Source organism: Galeopterus variegatus, unplaced genomic scaffold (genome assembly GCF_000696425.1).
Source record: "Galeopterus variegatus unplaced genomic scaffold, G_variegatus-3.0.2 Scaffold3741, whole genome shotgun sequence".
NCBI lineage: Eukaryota > Metazoa > Chordata > Mammalia > Dermoptera > Cynocephalidae > Galeopterus > Galeopterus variegatus.
This window is the reverse complement of record NW_007729852.1, coordinates 138780-154087: the sequence shown is the minus strand read 5'-3', so window position 1 is coordinate 154087 and position 15308 is coordinate 138780. Positions and strand designations below refer to the sequence as shown.

The 15308-nt window shown below is 53.2% G+C and overlaps 2 protein-coding genes across 3 annotated transcripts in view; both read left to right on the top strand.

Moving 5' to 3' along the window:
• The window catches only part of GAPDHS (glyceraldehyde-3-phosphate dehydrogenase, spermatogenic), an 11307-nt gene extending 1702 nt beyond the window's left edge, over positions 1–9605 (top strand). The window contains exons 2-11 of the mRNA XM_008585870.1: positions 1695–1869; positions 2801–2897; positions 3055–3161; positions 6289–6379; positions 6459–6577; positions 7124–7205; positions 7521–7672; positions 7841–8003; positions 9244–9341; positions 9429–9605. Of these exons, the coding sequence (XP_008584092.1) occupies positions 1695–1869; positions 2801–2897; positions 3055–3161; positions 6289–6379; positions 6459–6577; positions 7124–7205; positions 7521–7672; positions 7841–8003; positions 9244–9341; positions 9429–9501 (1157 nt within the window). The 3' untranslated portion in view covers positions 9502–9605. The remainder of the gene's footprint in view (positions 1–1694; positions 1870–2800; positions 2898–3054; positions 3162–6288; positions 6380–6458; positions 6578–7123; positions 7206–7520; positions 7673–7840; positions 8004–9243; positions 9342–9428) is intronic.
• Positions 9606–9933: 328 nt separating this feature from the next.
• On the top strand, positions 9934–11967 carry TMEM147 (transmembrane protein 147). Of its 2 annotated transcripts, XM_008585867.1 has the most exons (7): positions 9934–10142; positions 10215–10284; positions 10967–11026; positions 11112–11248; positions 11386–11470; positions 11560–11681; positions 11764–11967. In XM_008585867.1, exons 1-7 carry the CDS (start codon positions 10066–10068, stop codon positions 11885–11887), a joined length of 675 nt encoding a protein of 224 aa, XP_008584089.1. In that variant the 5' UTR covers positions 9934–10065; the 3' UTR covers positions 11888–11967. The 2 variants fall into 2 exon arrangements, with proteins under 2 accessions (XP_008584089.1, XP_008584090.1); XM_008585868.1 differs by lacking the exon at positions 10215–10284 and having other exon boundaries at positions 10124–10142.
• Positions 11968–15308: the final 3341 nt, after the last annotated feature.

Sequence of the window (15308 nt, the reverse complement as noted above, 5' to 3'; positions counted from 1 at the left end):
CACACACACACACACACACACACACACACACACACACACACACACACACACACACCCATTCCCTCGCTGGGCACCAGGCTACCACAGGGACAGGTGTGGCTGGGGTGGATTGGGTTGGAACGAGGGCTTAGGCCGGGCTTCAGGATTGAGGAGATCCTGGAAGACACAGGAGCAGGCAGGCTACAGCCACGCACTTGAACCTCCTTCTGTCTGCTCACCACTTGCTCTGTGACCTTGGGCTTCACTTTCCCCTCTGTAAAGTGGGTTTATAGCGCATACCTCACAGGATTCAGTGAGATGATGCCTGTGAGGAGCTCAGCACCGCACCTAGCTAGTGCAGCAGCTTGTCTCCAACCCAGGTACCTACCTCTAGAGTGGAGGGGAGGAGAGGGGAAGGCTGGGGGAAGTCGGAGAGGAGGGCCATCTAAGTTTTCTTCTGAAAGGTTGGAGAGTGGGCTGAGACCCACACTCTTAACCCCGGTGGACAAATCTCCCCTTTCATGATAGCAGAAACAGAATCCCCAGGAATACGAACACCGTCAAGGTACTTGAGGTCGCTGCCACCAATAAACACGGACTAATACCTTTATGAACTTGTACTGCTACTGGAAACACCCACAGCCCAGCCTCAGGCCACAAGGTCTGTTGCAGCGGGGAAAGGTTAGGGAGACATACAGACCAGCTGGCCTCCAGTTCCTAGCCCCATCACCTCCCTGCTGCCTTTGAGTCCAGTGCCCAAAGCAACTCCCCCCATCCTTCTCCAGGCCCTCTCCAACCCCTTCTCCCTTTCCTTATGAGTACTCTTAGTATCAGACTTCCTCCCCTCCTCTATTAAAATCAGCTCCTACTTGGGGGTCTTGAGGTCTCACTGAGCCTTCACAATCGCCCCTAGGTGGAAGGTAAGATATGACTCCCAGGAAACAGGACAGGGAGGTGCATTAACTTGCACTGATGAACATTTAGGTTGGTTCCGACTCTTGGCTAATGTGAATAGAGCCACAATAAACATGGGTGCAAGCACAGGTGTTTCTAAGAGCAGTACGGGAGTGGGAGTGGGTGTTGAGAGGTGACAGCTAACACGGGTTTCCGTTTGTTTCATATGGTATGATGTACCATATTTCCTAAACGTCCCTGAAGATAAGAAACACCTGGAGAGCTAGTTAAAAACAGGACCCCTAGGCTTCAGCACAAACTGCTGAGTCAAATTTCCCTGGAAAGAGTCCTCCCGGGTGTTTCTTACCATCAGAACACTGAGCTAGATCAATTATCAGACAACTTTGAGAAAAGATCTTCAAAACACTAACATGTTGGGAATGTTTCCTAGACTTTATTATAAGCATTACATGTATTACCTCATTTAATCCTCACAACGACCCTCTGAGAGAAGTATTATTATCTCCATTATACAAGGAGGAAACTGAGGCACAGAGCATATCGCCCCAAGCAATTAATAAAAATGCATACACACTGAATTAGAATCTCCAGGGAAGGGGCCGTGGAATTGATATTTTGAAACAAGCCTAACCCTCGCTCATTCTGTAGATCAAGTAAGTTTGGGAGACTGGGCTACATGGTTGTCCACTAGGGGCCAGCAGCCAGCAACAGGCTCTGGGTGGCAAAGGTGGTTCATTCTCTCACTATGGTGATGGTGCAGCTGATTGGTCCTCCTCCCCCCACCCTCCTCTTCCACACAGTGACCAGAGCACCACCCCCACCTGAGCCCAGGGTTGAAACACAGCCTGAGCCAAAACCCGAGCCTAAACCAGAGCCTGAGCCAGTCAAGGAGGAAGAAAAGCCACTACCGCCACTACCTCCTCCTCCACCCCCTAAGGTTTCTGTAGTTCGGGAGTTGACTGTTGGCATCAATGGGTGAGTCTTCTCTGGCCCCTGAACCATTCCTGAAAGCCTCAGGACCCAGCTCCTCCTCTGGTTACTAACTGGAGGCACCCCCATATTTCTCACCATCAGTGCTTTCATTCTGCTAACCCTGGAGAAACAGCAGGGAATAAGGTAGACAGGGCCCTGCCCTCAGAGAGCTCACATGCTGGTGGGAAAGACAACAATAATCAAAGAATCAAGATAGTTCCGTGATGCATGTTGTGAACAGTATAGAACTCAGTGGCATAGTAAGGCCAGAGAGGGCAGCATTAGCTGGGGTGGCCAGGGAAGGCCTCTGGGAGGTGACTGTGGAGTGGGCCCTGAGTATGAAAACTGTGCACCTTGATGGGAAAGTGTCTTTTAGGCAGAGGGACAAGCAATGGCTCTGGAGTGGAGGAGGTAAGCTCAGTGTCCTCAAGGACAGCCAGGAAGTCAGTGTGGCTGGTGTGCAGCAAGCAAGGGGAGAAGTGGGGTAGAAGGCCCGGCAGAAGGTTGGTACACCATGGTAAGGAGTCTGTATCTTGTTTTACTGGTAAAGGAGTCATGGAGATTTTCATGCCAAGAGACATAATCTGATTTGAAGTTTGGGTTGGTTTTTTTTGTCGCTAGCCAGTACAGGGATCCGAACCCTTGACCTTGGTGTTATCAGCATCACATTCTCGCAAGTGAGCAAAACCAGCCAGCCCCGTGACTCGAAGTTTTAAATGATCCATGCAGCTACAAAGTTAAGAATAGGGGGTAGTGGATGGATGGGGAGAGGAAGCAGCAAATGCAGTTGAGAGGCTGGTGAGGTCATCTGGGCAAGAAATGATAGTGGTTGCCTTCTAACCTCAGATTGAGGATCCCCCCCAGTCCCCTTGAGTGGGCCTCCTCCCCTTTACCATCTTCTTTCCCATCCCCTCCTCTGCCTGTCCCTGGACAGATTTGGACGCATTGGTCGCCTGGTGTTGCGTGCCTGCATGGAGAAGGGCATTAAGGTGGTGGCAGTGAATGATCCATTCATTGACCCAGAATACATGGTGAGCAGCAAGCAGAGGGCAGGAACAGGAGGGGTGGGACTGCAGTGGGAGGGGGTTCAGGGGAGTTCTGTGGAAGGCTCCCAGCTGCAACGTGGTACCTTGACCAAGGTGCTCACTCTACCTCCCAAAGACTAGGAATCCATTCTATCTCCTGCAGGTATACATGTTTAAGTATGACTCCACCCACGGCCGGTACAAGGGGAATGTGGAATACAAGAACAGACGACTGGTTGTGGACAACCGTGAGATCAGCGTCTACCAGTGGTAAGGGCGGCATCTGCCTGATGCACGCCTGAGACATATTAACACAGGGGGCATGGAGAGACTAAAATGGGACTCCTGCCTCTTACATGGGCCCCCCCAAATTGTGTGCGGGCATGTCTCTGGGCACTAGTTTGGAGAGGGAGTCTCAGAGAGGTCCTTGACTCCTAAAATGGTTAAGAAGCACTAATCTAGAAAGATTCCCCTCTGCACTCAAGAATACTTTTTATTTAACACATATTTGCATTTGCTTTCTCACAGACCTGTCAATTCAACATGTCTACAACTCAGTTCTTGATTTCCCTTCAACCCCCAAACCAATCCATCTCCTGTCTCAAGAAATGGCATCACCACATAGCCAAGTCCTTCCAGTCAGGTCCTATACAGCAGCCACAGGGGGCTTTCTAAAATATCCACTGGACCCAGTTACTCCCCTACTTAGATCTTCCAATGGCTTCCTATCACCCCACGAATAAAATCCCAGCTCCTGATAGGGCCCCCCAAAGCACTATGCACCGCGCCCTGCAGCCTCTCCGTGTCACCTCAGCCACCCACTTCCTGGGGCCCTGAGCCAGCACCTCTCACACCAGCACATTTCACAGAGTTGATGCTAATACTTATCCTTCAATAAACCTACCTTACCTTTCTAATATAAATTATTAGCCACTGCTGGCCCTGTGGCTGCCTCAGAGTCTTACACACATGCACACACATGCTCAGGCACACCTGTGAACCCTCTCCAGCTGCAGCCAAGTTCTGCAGCTTTCCCAGCACCCCTTCCAGCAGGTCTACTCTCAGCCCCCTCACTTTTTACCTACTGGGGGTAGGGTGAGTGATAAAGGAGCAGGGACGGCTTGTGGCGAGGTGGTGGTCAGGGATGGGTGTGGGGAGGCGGGGACTGAAGAGTCAGTGAAAACGGAAAAAGTTGCTTGACCCAAGTTTGAAATCATGACATCAAATCAATTCCAGAGCAGTCATTCAGACATACTGTATCCTTTCCCACTTCAGCTGGGCACCATCATTCCTACCACTTGGGGCATTCTCCTCCCCTGTCCTGTCCTACACAGCTGCCCCCTCCTTGTGCACCCCACTCAGATGTTGCCCTCGCTGGTCACTGCCGTGTAGCCCTCCTCCCCACTCCTCTCCATCACTGCACTGTTCGTGTTCTCCAGGCACTTAGAACAAGCCATGTTGTTTGTGTGTACTCTACTCTGCTCCACCCCTTCCTAGTTGGGAGACCTTGGACAAGGGACCAAACTTGTCCAAGCCTGCTTCCTTATGTATCCAATGGGGATGGTTTACCCAGCAAGAGTGGCATTAACTCGTGTTTGTGGAACACTTGGAAGGGCATCTTCCTACCAGGCCTCAGCATCCTTGCAGGGAGGCCCTGTCAGTTTGTGCTCACCACTGCTGCTTTGGCACTGGCAGGTACAGGCCCTAGCTCTTGGTAGACACTCAGTACTTCCTTGAAGAATGAATGAATGGATGGAATCCTCAAAATGGCCCGTGGGCAGGAGGGCAAGGCCTATGACAGCCTCAGGGGAGGGACTGGGGTCTTTGGGGGCTGACTGCCTCATGCCAACCCAGCAACTGCTGCAGAGGAAATTTGTTGAAATACCCCCAACTTGGAAGGCAGGAAATGGGGGGCATCAGAGAACTAGTTGGGCCAGATGATGAAAAGTGTGGACTGACAGAGGAGATGACCAGGAATCATGCCAACCCAGCAACTGCTGCAGAGGAAATTTGTTGAAATACCCCCAACTTGGAAGGCAGAAAATGGGGGGCATCAGAGAACTAGTTGGGCCAGATGATGAAAAGTGTGGACTGACAGAGGAGATGACCAGGAATAATAACCATGTGTCCTGGCCCAGGCAGAAGAGGGGAAGCCCACTCATTTATTCATTCAGGCAGTGTAGCCAGGAGTGCAGATCCTAGGGCCAGCCCGCCTGCACTCCCAGCCAGCTCTGCCTCTGAATCCCTTCACACCTGCCCTGATGTCAGCTCTTCTGAAAAATGACAACAGTACTTACTCCTGGGGTTGTGAAGGTTAAATGAGTTTAATACCAGTAAAGCGCTTAGAACATGGGCACATGTCAGGTATTCAGTAAACATGTGTAGAGTGTAGAATGGTTCATTTAAAACACACACACACACACACACACACACACACACACACACACACACACACACACACACACAAACACAGATTGAACAGGAGCAGGCTCAATGGCAAAGGAAACAGACCCGGCCCTACCGCTGTGGAATGGTCTAGATGTGACAGACATTAACGAATGATCACAGAAGCAAAGAACCCTGTTATTTATGATCAACTCTGTGAGAGAAAAAGACTAATATACAGTTTATTCATTTAAGGCTTATTTGCTGAAGCCAAGGAGAAAACAGCAATACTAGATGTTTAATATGTTTCAGATATAAACGTTTGTCAAATGTCAAGTAAAAATGCAAACTTATAAAACAGGAAACGGAAAACCTCCCTTGCCTTCCTAATGTAAACCACTAGCCACTGCTGGCCCCAAGGCTGCCTGAGACTTTAGTCTCCCCCTCCCCCCGGAACTGGTCTCTGGATGGAGGTGTCTGTCTTCAGGAACCTTCCTGACCTCTGGCAGCAGGCTCTCTATTGCAGGAGCTGAGTGGTAAAGACAAGAGGGGCCAGGAGGGCTCATGGTAGGATGTGCTGCTGAAATGGTCCAGGTAGACAAGGGCACTGTGGTCAGGGTTGGGGACCAGATAACAGCTGGGTAGGCCTCATTGTCATGGGGCTTGCATTCTGGGAAGCTTATGTAGAAAGGGTCTGACCTGGCTGGGAGTAGTCAGGGGCGGCCCCCCAGAGGGAATTGAAACCGGATTTGGAGAGGCAGCAGCCTGTCCCCAGGCATGGCAGGGGTGGTGCAGTCAAAAACGGAAAAGTGGCCCGCAAGGGGGACAGTGATGAAAAGCAAGGCCAGCAGGGTCAAATCCATCTGGGACAGCTAGGTGTGTGTGGGGTGGGGGAACAGGCGGTTGCAGCTAGACAGGATGGTGTATGGTCAGCCTTCAAACAGTGAAGGCTGTGGACTGTGAAGGCAAGGCCCACGCAGAGATGACTCACAGCCCTGCCATCCCCCTGCAGCACGGATCCCAAAGAAATCCCCTGGAAGACTGTTGGGAGCCCCTATGTGGTGGAGTCTACAGGCGTGTACCTCTCCATAGAGGCAGCTTCGGTAAGTGGGGGAGAGGTACCAAAGGCTGGCTGGGGGACTGTGGTGCTCGAAGCACCTCACATCTATATTTCCACCTTAGCAACACATCTCGGCAGGTGCCCAACGTGTAGTCATCACTGCGCCCTCACCAGATGCACCAACATTTGTCATGGGCGTAAATGAAAACGGCTATAACCCTGGCTCCATGAACATTGTCAGGTACCAGGGGCAGCAACCTCCTGAAGTGTGTGGGTGGTGTCCAGAGGACATGCCAGCCTGGAGGGGAGGGGACAGACTTGCTCTCCCCACCCCCATTCCCATTCGATCCTTGGTGCTGCTTTCACATCAATCTCCACCTGCTTCTCCTTCCCGAAGCCTCAACAGCCTGAAACTACCTGTTAGAAATGCATGACTTCTGTAGAACATGCTGGGGAGCTTCCTCCAGCTGCACCTCTGGTGCCTCCTCCAGTCTGACAGCATCCCCACTGATCCCTCTCATCCCCATCCTGACTTTTCGCAAAACCAACAACAGCCTGAAACTACCTGTTAGAAATGCATGACTTCTGTAGAACATGCTGGGGAGCTTCCCCCAGCTGCACCTCCGGTGCCTCCTCCAGTCTGACAGCATCCCCACTGATCCCTCTCATCCCCATCCTGACTTTTCGCAAAACCAAGCCTGTGTGCACCTTTACCCAGAGGGGTAAGGGTGGAAGGGTGGCTCTGTGACTCACCTCACAGTGCCCTTGCACAACTGGGCTATTTCAGCAACGCATCCTGCACCACCAACTGCCTGGCCCCCCTCGCCAAGGTCATCCACGAGCGATTTGGGATTGTGGAAGGGCTGATGGTGAGTTGGGGATGAGGGACTGGGGCGGGAGAGATGGCAGGGAAACCTAACTTCTTCGTCCCAGGCTTTGTTTAGTGTATGGAGTTAAGAGGCAGAGACTGGTTTTGGGAAGAGAGGCCTACCAGTGGAAAGGTCTTTTAAAACACTATACAACTCTCAGGCAAGGCTGGACCCTGGCCTACATGTGTCCTTCCTGTGGCCTGTGGTGGTAGCCTCACCAGTCTCCACAGCTAGGCTACCATCCTAGTCCTAGGAAGAAGAGGCACAGGAGCTTTGGAGCAGGAAGGCCTCACCTCAGGTCTCTTCTTCCCCAAGACCACAGTCCATTCCTACACGGCCACCCAGAAGACAGTGGATGGGCCATCAAAGAAGGCCTGGCGAGATGGACGGGGTGCCCACCAGAACATCATCCCAGCCTCCACTGGGGCTGCCAGTGCCGTAGGCAAAGTCATCCCAGAGCTCAAAGGGTATGAAGACAGGAAGCTGCAACCAGGGTGGGAGGCACACCCCAGGGGGACTGGGCTGGCCCCTAATCCGTGAGGGAAAAGAAGGGGCCTAGTTAAGTTCAAGGCAAGGGGGAATAGAGGGAGACTTCCCTAGGTTCTGACTCCCATCCTTGATGTGGGATTTCCTAGGAAGCTGACAGGAATGGCATTCCGGGTGCCAACCCCAGATGTGTCTGTCGTGGACCTGACCTGCCGTCTGGCCCAGCCTACCCCCTACTCGGCCATCAAGGAGGCCATAAAAGCAGCAGCCAAGGGGCCCCTGGCTGGCATCCTTGCCTACACCGAGGATGAGGTAGGGACTGAGAAGAGGACATCCTGGAAGGAGCCCTCTGGGGAGGGAGTATGATTCCCATTTGCCAGGGAGCCATTCTCAATGTGCCAGGATAGGAACTGCAGGGAACGTAGCTCTCTCTGCCTGAGGGCTTTTGCACTTGCTGCTCTTTGGTCTGGAATCTTGCTTCCCTAGGTGGCCACGCAATCTGCCCTCACTTTCTCCAAGTCTCTGCTTCAATCTCCCTCCTCAGGAAGGTAGTCCCCCGGAAAGATGTTCTTTTTGTGGCCCTTTTCCTCACCTGAAATTTCATCTCATAGTTGCTCTTGGCACTGATAGCACATGCACTCCAAGAAAGCAGGGATTTACAGGCTTATCTTTTCACTTTCATAGTTTCAGCTGTCTGCCCAGGGCCTGGCATACAGCCGGTGCTCAATACAAGCTTCACGAACAAAAGACAAAAGCTCCCGTTTTTTCAACACTTGCTTGGGGCCAGGCCATGGCCAGGTGCCTTGCCTACGAGAAGTAGATATCACCATCAAGAGTGCCATCTTGGGCTGGCCAGTTAGCTCAGTCGGTTAGAGCACAGTGCTGATAATACCAAAGTCCAGGGTTTGATCACCATTAAAAAAAAAAAAAAGTGCCATCTCTGTATGTCCACCTCGGTGCTGTCTCCCTGCTTTTGCTCCTGCAGGTCCACTCTCTGCCAGGACCTCTAGTTTTAATGAAATCACTGAGCTGCAGTGGGTCTCTGCCTCCACCCACGCGCTCTCGCCCGGGCCTGGGCCTGCAGCTCATTCTTGTTTTAATGGAATCAGATCATATCACCACCACTGCTGAGAAACCTCCTGTGGGCTTCCATCACACTAGGGCTAAACCCCTCAGGGCCTCTGTGCCTGCAGTTCCTTCCACCTCCGACACTGTGCTGATGGCCTGAGTCGGCCAGATTCCTAGTCACCAGACCCTGACTCATGGCCACCCCTCAGAAGGTTTCCATGCTGGCCCATTCCAAGTGCCTGCATTATTTCCAGGAAGCAATGTTTATTGGTACAGCATTAGGGTGTTTGTGGCTGTATCCTTTGGCCAGTCCCCCACAGGCAGAGCCCCCATCTGCCTTGGTGATACCCTGTCCCCAGAGCCTGGACACAGTAGAGCTCCATAAAATATTATAGAAAAATGGATGGACCTAAGAGTCAGAGCCTGAGCTCCCGGGAGTCCTTTCTCTGCTACTCACACTTTTCTTTGAAATTCTGATGCCAAGGTCGTCTCTACGGACTTCCTCGGCGATACCCACTCATCCATCTTCGATGCTAAGGCCAGCATTGCGCTCAACGACAACTTCGTGAAGCTCATTTCCTGGTAAGCGGATAGGGCTCAGAGAATTGTGGGGGAGACGAGGGTGGTCGGGAGGGGCCCCCTTGACAGCCCCCATTCCTCCCTCTCCAGGTACGACAACGAATATGGCTACAGTTATCGGGTGGTCGACCTCCTCCTCTACATGTTCAGCCGAGACAAGTGAAGCTGGAAGGCCCCTCCTTTGCTTCACTGTGTTTCCCCCCGACCACAACCTGTACCTCCCGTCCCCGCATTCGCCTCCCCCGGGGAAAAAGGGCGCTCAGCGTGAGGGCCCTGCGCCTCTGGGTCGATGGCGAAATAAAAAACAGTGCTCACAGCTACGCCCCGTGTCTCCGCGCCGGTCACGGTGGGTTCAGATCCAGGTTCAGGGCCGGCCCCACACTTATTCGATCGGCCTGCGCCCACGGAGGAGGGGTCGCGCTCGACTCCGAGCCCGGTTCCACTTCGGGCAAACTGGGATCAAAGTGGCAGCGGAGGCCGGGTAAGTCAGTCCCACACGCCCCAGGCTCGGGAGCCCGGGGAACTCGGGCCGGGCCGCGGGCGTTCTGACGTCACTGTGCGCGACGCCCCGGGACGGAACTACCGCTCCCAGAAGGCCGCGCGCGGGCCGCGGCCACTCGAGTGGGCTGCAGGCCCAGTCCCGGGCGCGAGCGCGGGCGGAGGCGGAGACCCGCGCTTGAAGACGCCGCCTCGCGACCCGGGCCAGTGGGACTGGGCGGCAGGCGTCATGACCCTGTTCCACTTCGGGAACTGCTTCGCCCTCGCCTACTTCCCCTACTTCATCACGTACAAGTGCAGCGGCCTGTGAGTGCGGGGCGGGCGCGGGGCGGAGAGGGCTCGGGGCCCAAGCCGACCCCTCACCGCCCGCTTCTCCAGGTCCGAGTACAACGCCTTCTGGAAATGCGTCCAGGCCGGGGTTACCTATCTCTTTGTGCAGCTATGCAAGGTGAGGGCCGCCCGGACCCACGTGTGTGGCCTCCCGGCTCTCCAGACCCAGGGACCGCCCCCGCCGCTTAGCCTCCTTGGTGGGACAGCCCTCGGGACTTCGTATAGGGACGGCTCCAGAATACCTGTAAGGGATGGACTCTAGAAGGGTGGAACCTGAGAAGGGGTCTGGAAGCAATTTTTGTATAGCTCTTTTGTTTATTTATTTTGGGGGGCGACTGGCCGATACGGGGATCCCAACCGTTGACCTTGGTGTTTTAATATCGCGCTCTAACCAACTGAGCTATCCATTCAGCCCTGCACAGCTCTTTTAGTAAAACTGAGAAAACCTCACCTGTATGGTTTACTAAGCGTTTTTTTGGTACGGTTGAGAGCAATAACTTACCCGCAGGGTGTTACACAGTGCTGATAACATTGCCAAGTAGCTACCCCGGCACCTCCAGACCTGACTCAGATTCCTTATGATCACTACAGAACTCAAACTTCCACTCCTTCGGGCACCAGGGCACCTACTCTCTAACTCCCTCTAGATCTGTAATCTTGCCCCCATCTGGTGAGCCCTCTCCCAGATGGGCCCCCCAAACCTCAGTATTCTGCTCTCCACATACACAGTTACTTCCCACAGAACCCTCGTAGTTTATCCCCTTACCTTGAAGTGACCTCTTTTTGCTTTCTGTTTTCAGATGCTGTTCTTGGCCACTTTCTTTCCCACATGGGAAGGCGGCATCTATGACTTCATTGGGGTGAGTGGAGCAAGGGGGGGGGAGGGAGTGCAGGAGTGAGGCTCCCTGGCCCTTGTGCTTACTCAAGCCTCAACCTAACCCACAGGAGTTCATGAAGGCCAGCGTGGATGTGGCAGACCTGATAGGCCTAAACCTTGTCATGTCCCGAAATGCTGGCAAGGGGGAGTACAAGATCATGGTTGCTGCCCTGGGCTGGGCCACCGCCGAGCTCATTATGTCCCGGTATGTGCAGCAGCCTGGAGCCCAGACTCCTGAGAAAGGATACCTGGGTTCCACATGGGTGCTGGAGGGGGCAGTCTCAGAGTCTGGGTGCTGAGGGTGCCTGGGTACTGGAGAATCCCTCCCTTTACCTTCTTCAGCTGCATCCCCCTCTGGGTTGGAGCCCGGGGCATTGAGTTTGACTGGAAATACATCCAGATGAGCATTGACTCCAACATCAGTCTGGTACGCAGTCCTGCTCTCCCACACACACCTTTTTGCTGATGACCATACTCCTCCTCTAGGCCTGGCCCCAACTTCCTGTCTCCCTCCAGGTTCATTATATCGTCGCATCTGCCCAGGTCTGGATGATAACACGCTATGACCTGTACCACACCTTCCGGCCAGCTGTTCTCCTGCTGATGTTTCTTAGTGTCTACAAGGCTTTTGTCATGGAGTGAGCTGGGTGGGGTGTGAGGCTGGGTCCAAATGGGGGTGGGTTATCTATTTCCTTCTCTCATTGTGATATTTTCCCACAGGACCTTCGTCCACCTCTGCTCCCTGGGCAGCTGGACAGCACTGCTGGCCCGAGCAGTGGTAACAGGGCTGCTGGCCCTCAGCACCTTGGCCCTGTATGTTGCCGTTGTCAACGTGCACTCCTAGGCTCAATGTCCCAGACATTGACGTACCTTTTCCCTGCCTCTCTCCGGGTTTTAGTGAAGTAAACAGAATTTGGAAAAGTGTATCTGCCTTCATTTCTCTCAGGACTGTCCCCAATACCATGCCCACCTAGGTCCCAGTGGTCATCTTTCTGACTTTGGAGCCAAGTAGACAAAGAAGATAGCCAGTCCACTGACTAGTCATGTGTTCCTGGAGCAGTTCCTGAGGCTCTTTGTTTTCCCAGGGTAAACTGCGGGTTTGAAGTAGATGACTTTGAGCAGTGGCATAAGCCAGGGAACAAGTGACAGAGGGGAGCTAGAATTGAAGAGAGGGCTCTTGGGGGCTCCTCCCAGTGTCAACCTGGCCTTTGCCCACATGGGTAAAGGCTGGTTACCTCTTAGGCTTCTGATCCCAATCTCACCCTCTGAGTCATCCTCTATATTATGGAGGATTGAGTTTATTATAAGGGATCTGTCTGAAACCCATCTTACTAGGTCACACTCCTCTGCCTACAACCATTGGTAGCTCCTCATCGCACAGTGGACCATCAGACCACTTGATCTTTGGTTTTGCCTTTCACCTCCCTGGAGCTGCTTTCTAGAATTATTTGCCCAGCCAAATTCTTAACATTGAAGCCACAGGGCCACCATGGAGTGGCAGTGATGGGACAGACTTGTGATTCTGAGCTCCTCAGTGCTTTGACTTAGTTCTGTGACCTTCATCAAATCCTGCCCTGAGTCTTCTTAAGGTGGAGTACAGAGACAAGTACAGCCAAAGAGCAGAGCAGTCGAGCCCACCAGCTTGGATATTGTCCTGAATGCCACCCTCCATTCTCAACCCCCATCCCTTCCTTGTTCCAGTGGAGCCAGCTCCCTGCTGCATTCCCTCTCTCTCTGAGGGGGGTGTGTCAGAAGCAGGCTTTGAGTGTCATGCTTGAGCTCCACCTTGATGCAAATCCTGCCCACCCAGAGTGCTCCCCAGCCCTGGTGTTCCCAGTGGGATCCCTTAGGGAGTGAGATAGGGCAGTTGCTCCTTCCCTCCTTAACTAGGCTGTTGAAGTCCTGCATGATATTATTTCATTTTGGGTCTAGGAAAGCACCAAGGACAGCTCTGTTAAAGCTCTGCTGTGAAAGTCTTTTGGTGTTTTCAGGGGGAGTATTTACCCTCAGATGGGTCAGACACCATCTAGCCCCACCCTTCCTCATGGCCCTGAGTAAAGACTGTGTCCACAGGTGTCTTGGGGGTGGAGGAGTGACTGACTTCCCTGAGTTTGATGTGGAAAGGAAGTAGATGGGGCACTCCCCTAGACCACCTGGGTAGATATGTAATGGAGGTCGTTCTCCCACACCTCCATTCCATGCCCCACATAGCACTTTATACATATTGGGACAAGTAAAGACTGCAGAAATGACCAACTGAAAAAAATCCCAGCTATCATGACGTTCAAGGAGACAGACCAAAATGCTTGGGGCTGAGGTGGAGGGAGCACAGGCTACAGCAATCGGCTGTGTGGGTGAAGTTGGGATGAGGGTAGGTCTGATGAGCGACACTAGTGATCAGGGCTATGGTGGGTGAAGCCTGGGCAGTGATAGACTGTGATGAGGTAGGTTTCAGTGACCAGGGTTATGATGGGTAAGGCCAGGGTAGGGGTAAGTCTGATGAGCTAGGCTACAGTGATCAGGGCTGTGACAGGTGAAGCCCAAACAGGTGTGGGACTGTGATGAGCTAAGCTACTGTCATCAGGGCTGTGATCCGTGAAGCTGGTGCAGGGGTAGGTCTGATGAGCTAGGCTACAGCGACCAAGGCTATGCAGGTGAAGCCTGGGCAGTGATGGACTATGATGAGCTAAGCTACAGTGATCTGGGCTATGACAGGTGAAGCTGGGGCAAGGGTAGGACTATAATGAGTTAGGGTACAGTGATCTGGGCTGTGCCAGGTGAAGCCTGAACAGGGGTAGGACTATGAGCTAAGCTACAATGATCAGGACTGTCATAGGTACAGCTGGGCAGTGGGAGGGCTGTGATGAGAAATACAGGGACTCTGGTGCCCAGGGCCATAGCCTATGTTGGCATCAGGGCAGGGTTGGGTCCTTCAAGGCGTTTGTAGGAGCTGAAATTTGAAGGAGGAGTTAGAGGGACAAGGTAGGTGTAAAGGCCTTGAGGTCAGAGAGAGGGCTTAGCCTTTTCAGGGAAACATAAGAGCTGGTTGTAACGAGTTCAAGGGAGCTTATGAGACTACAGATGTTGGCAGGGGCCAGATCACAAAAAGTTCTGAGGCTAGTTGGGGATTTGACCAGGGGCATTGGGGAACAATGGAGAGTTCTGGGCAGGGGCAGGACAGGGTCAGATTTGTCTTTAGGAAGCTCTCCATGGCTGCTGTGTGGAGAAGGATACTGAGGTCAGGAAGCCAGGGCTGGACCAGAGTGAGGCTGGCAGGGGTAGGAGGAGAGCAGCTAGGAGCAAGTAGAGAGATGTTGGTGACCAGCAGGCAGTGTGTTTTTGTCTTGCCGGCAGGGGGTGCAGTGGGGAGGTGACAGGTAAGGAACAGGCACAGGAGTCTAGGATAACGCGAGTGGGGCCTATAACCTCCCTGAGGGGCTCACCACATTTCCCATGGAGAAGGAACCACACTGATGGGACAGTGGTGCTGCCGGTGAGATTGGGGCAGTGGATGGGAGCAGGTTTGGGCGATGAGCTGAAGCCAGTGCGGGTCACTTCAGACGTGCTGGGGGAGGCTGGAGACAGATGTGAGCAGCACTGCCGAGAACTGAAGCTGTGGGGGGGGCTGGAGGGCTGTGGTGACTAGGGAGGAGAAGCCTGTAGCCCAGCCAGAGAAGCTCATATTAAAGAAAGGGGAGGAGAAGCAAGCAAAGGGGACTGAGAAAATGAGTAGCCAGAGGTGGAGGGTAGGGAAGACAGAGGCGTTTCCAGCAGTTGGAGGGGTTAACTTTTCAGGTGAGAGGTATGAGGAAGAGACATCCAGGAGTTGGTTAGGGACTGACCGATGCCGGAGCAAAGGAGTGAGTGAGTAGAATCAGAGTGGGGACACCTGTGCAGGGTGGGGGCAGGGGATGCTTGATGTGGAAACAATTTTGACCCCCTTGTGTCAAGGAGCCTCCAGGAGGGAAAAGAGGTGCTGAAAACAGAGAAAGCCTAGAGGCGGTGGACAGGGTAGTGGAGTGGTTAAAGGCACCCCACTCTGGAGGACGCCTGTGGTCACATCCCAGCTTGCCTGTAAGTGCCATAATTCTAATCATTTACCCCAAGGAAGGTTTCTTGAGTACCTACTTTGTGCCAGGCTGTCTGTGTTCTAGGCACTGCAGATGGAGTCCTAAACAAACAACCCCTTTTTTGTAGGATTGTGGGAGATTAAAGGCGCTAATGAAAAACACTTAAGATGTACCTGCTACCAAATAAAAGCACAG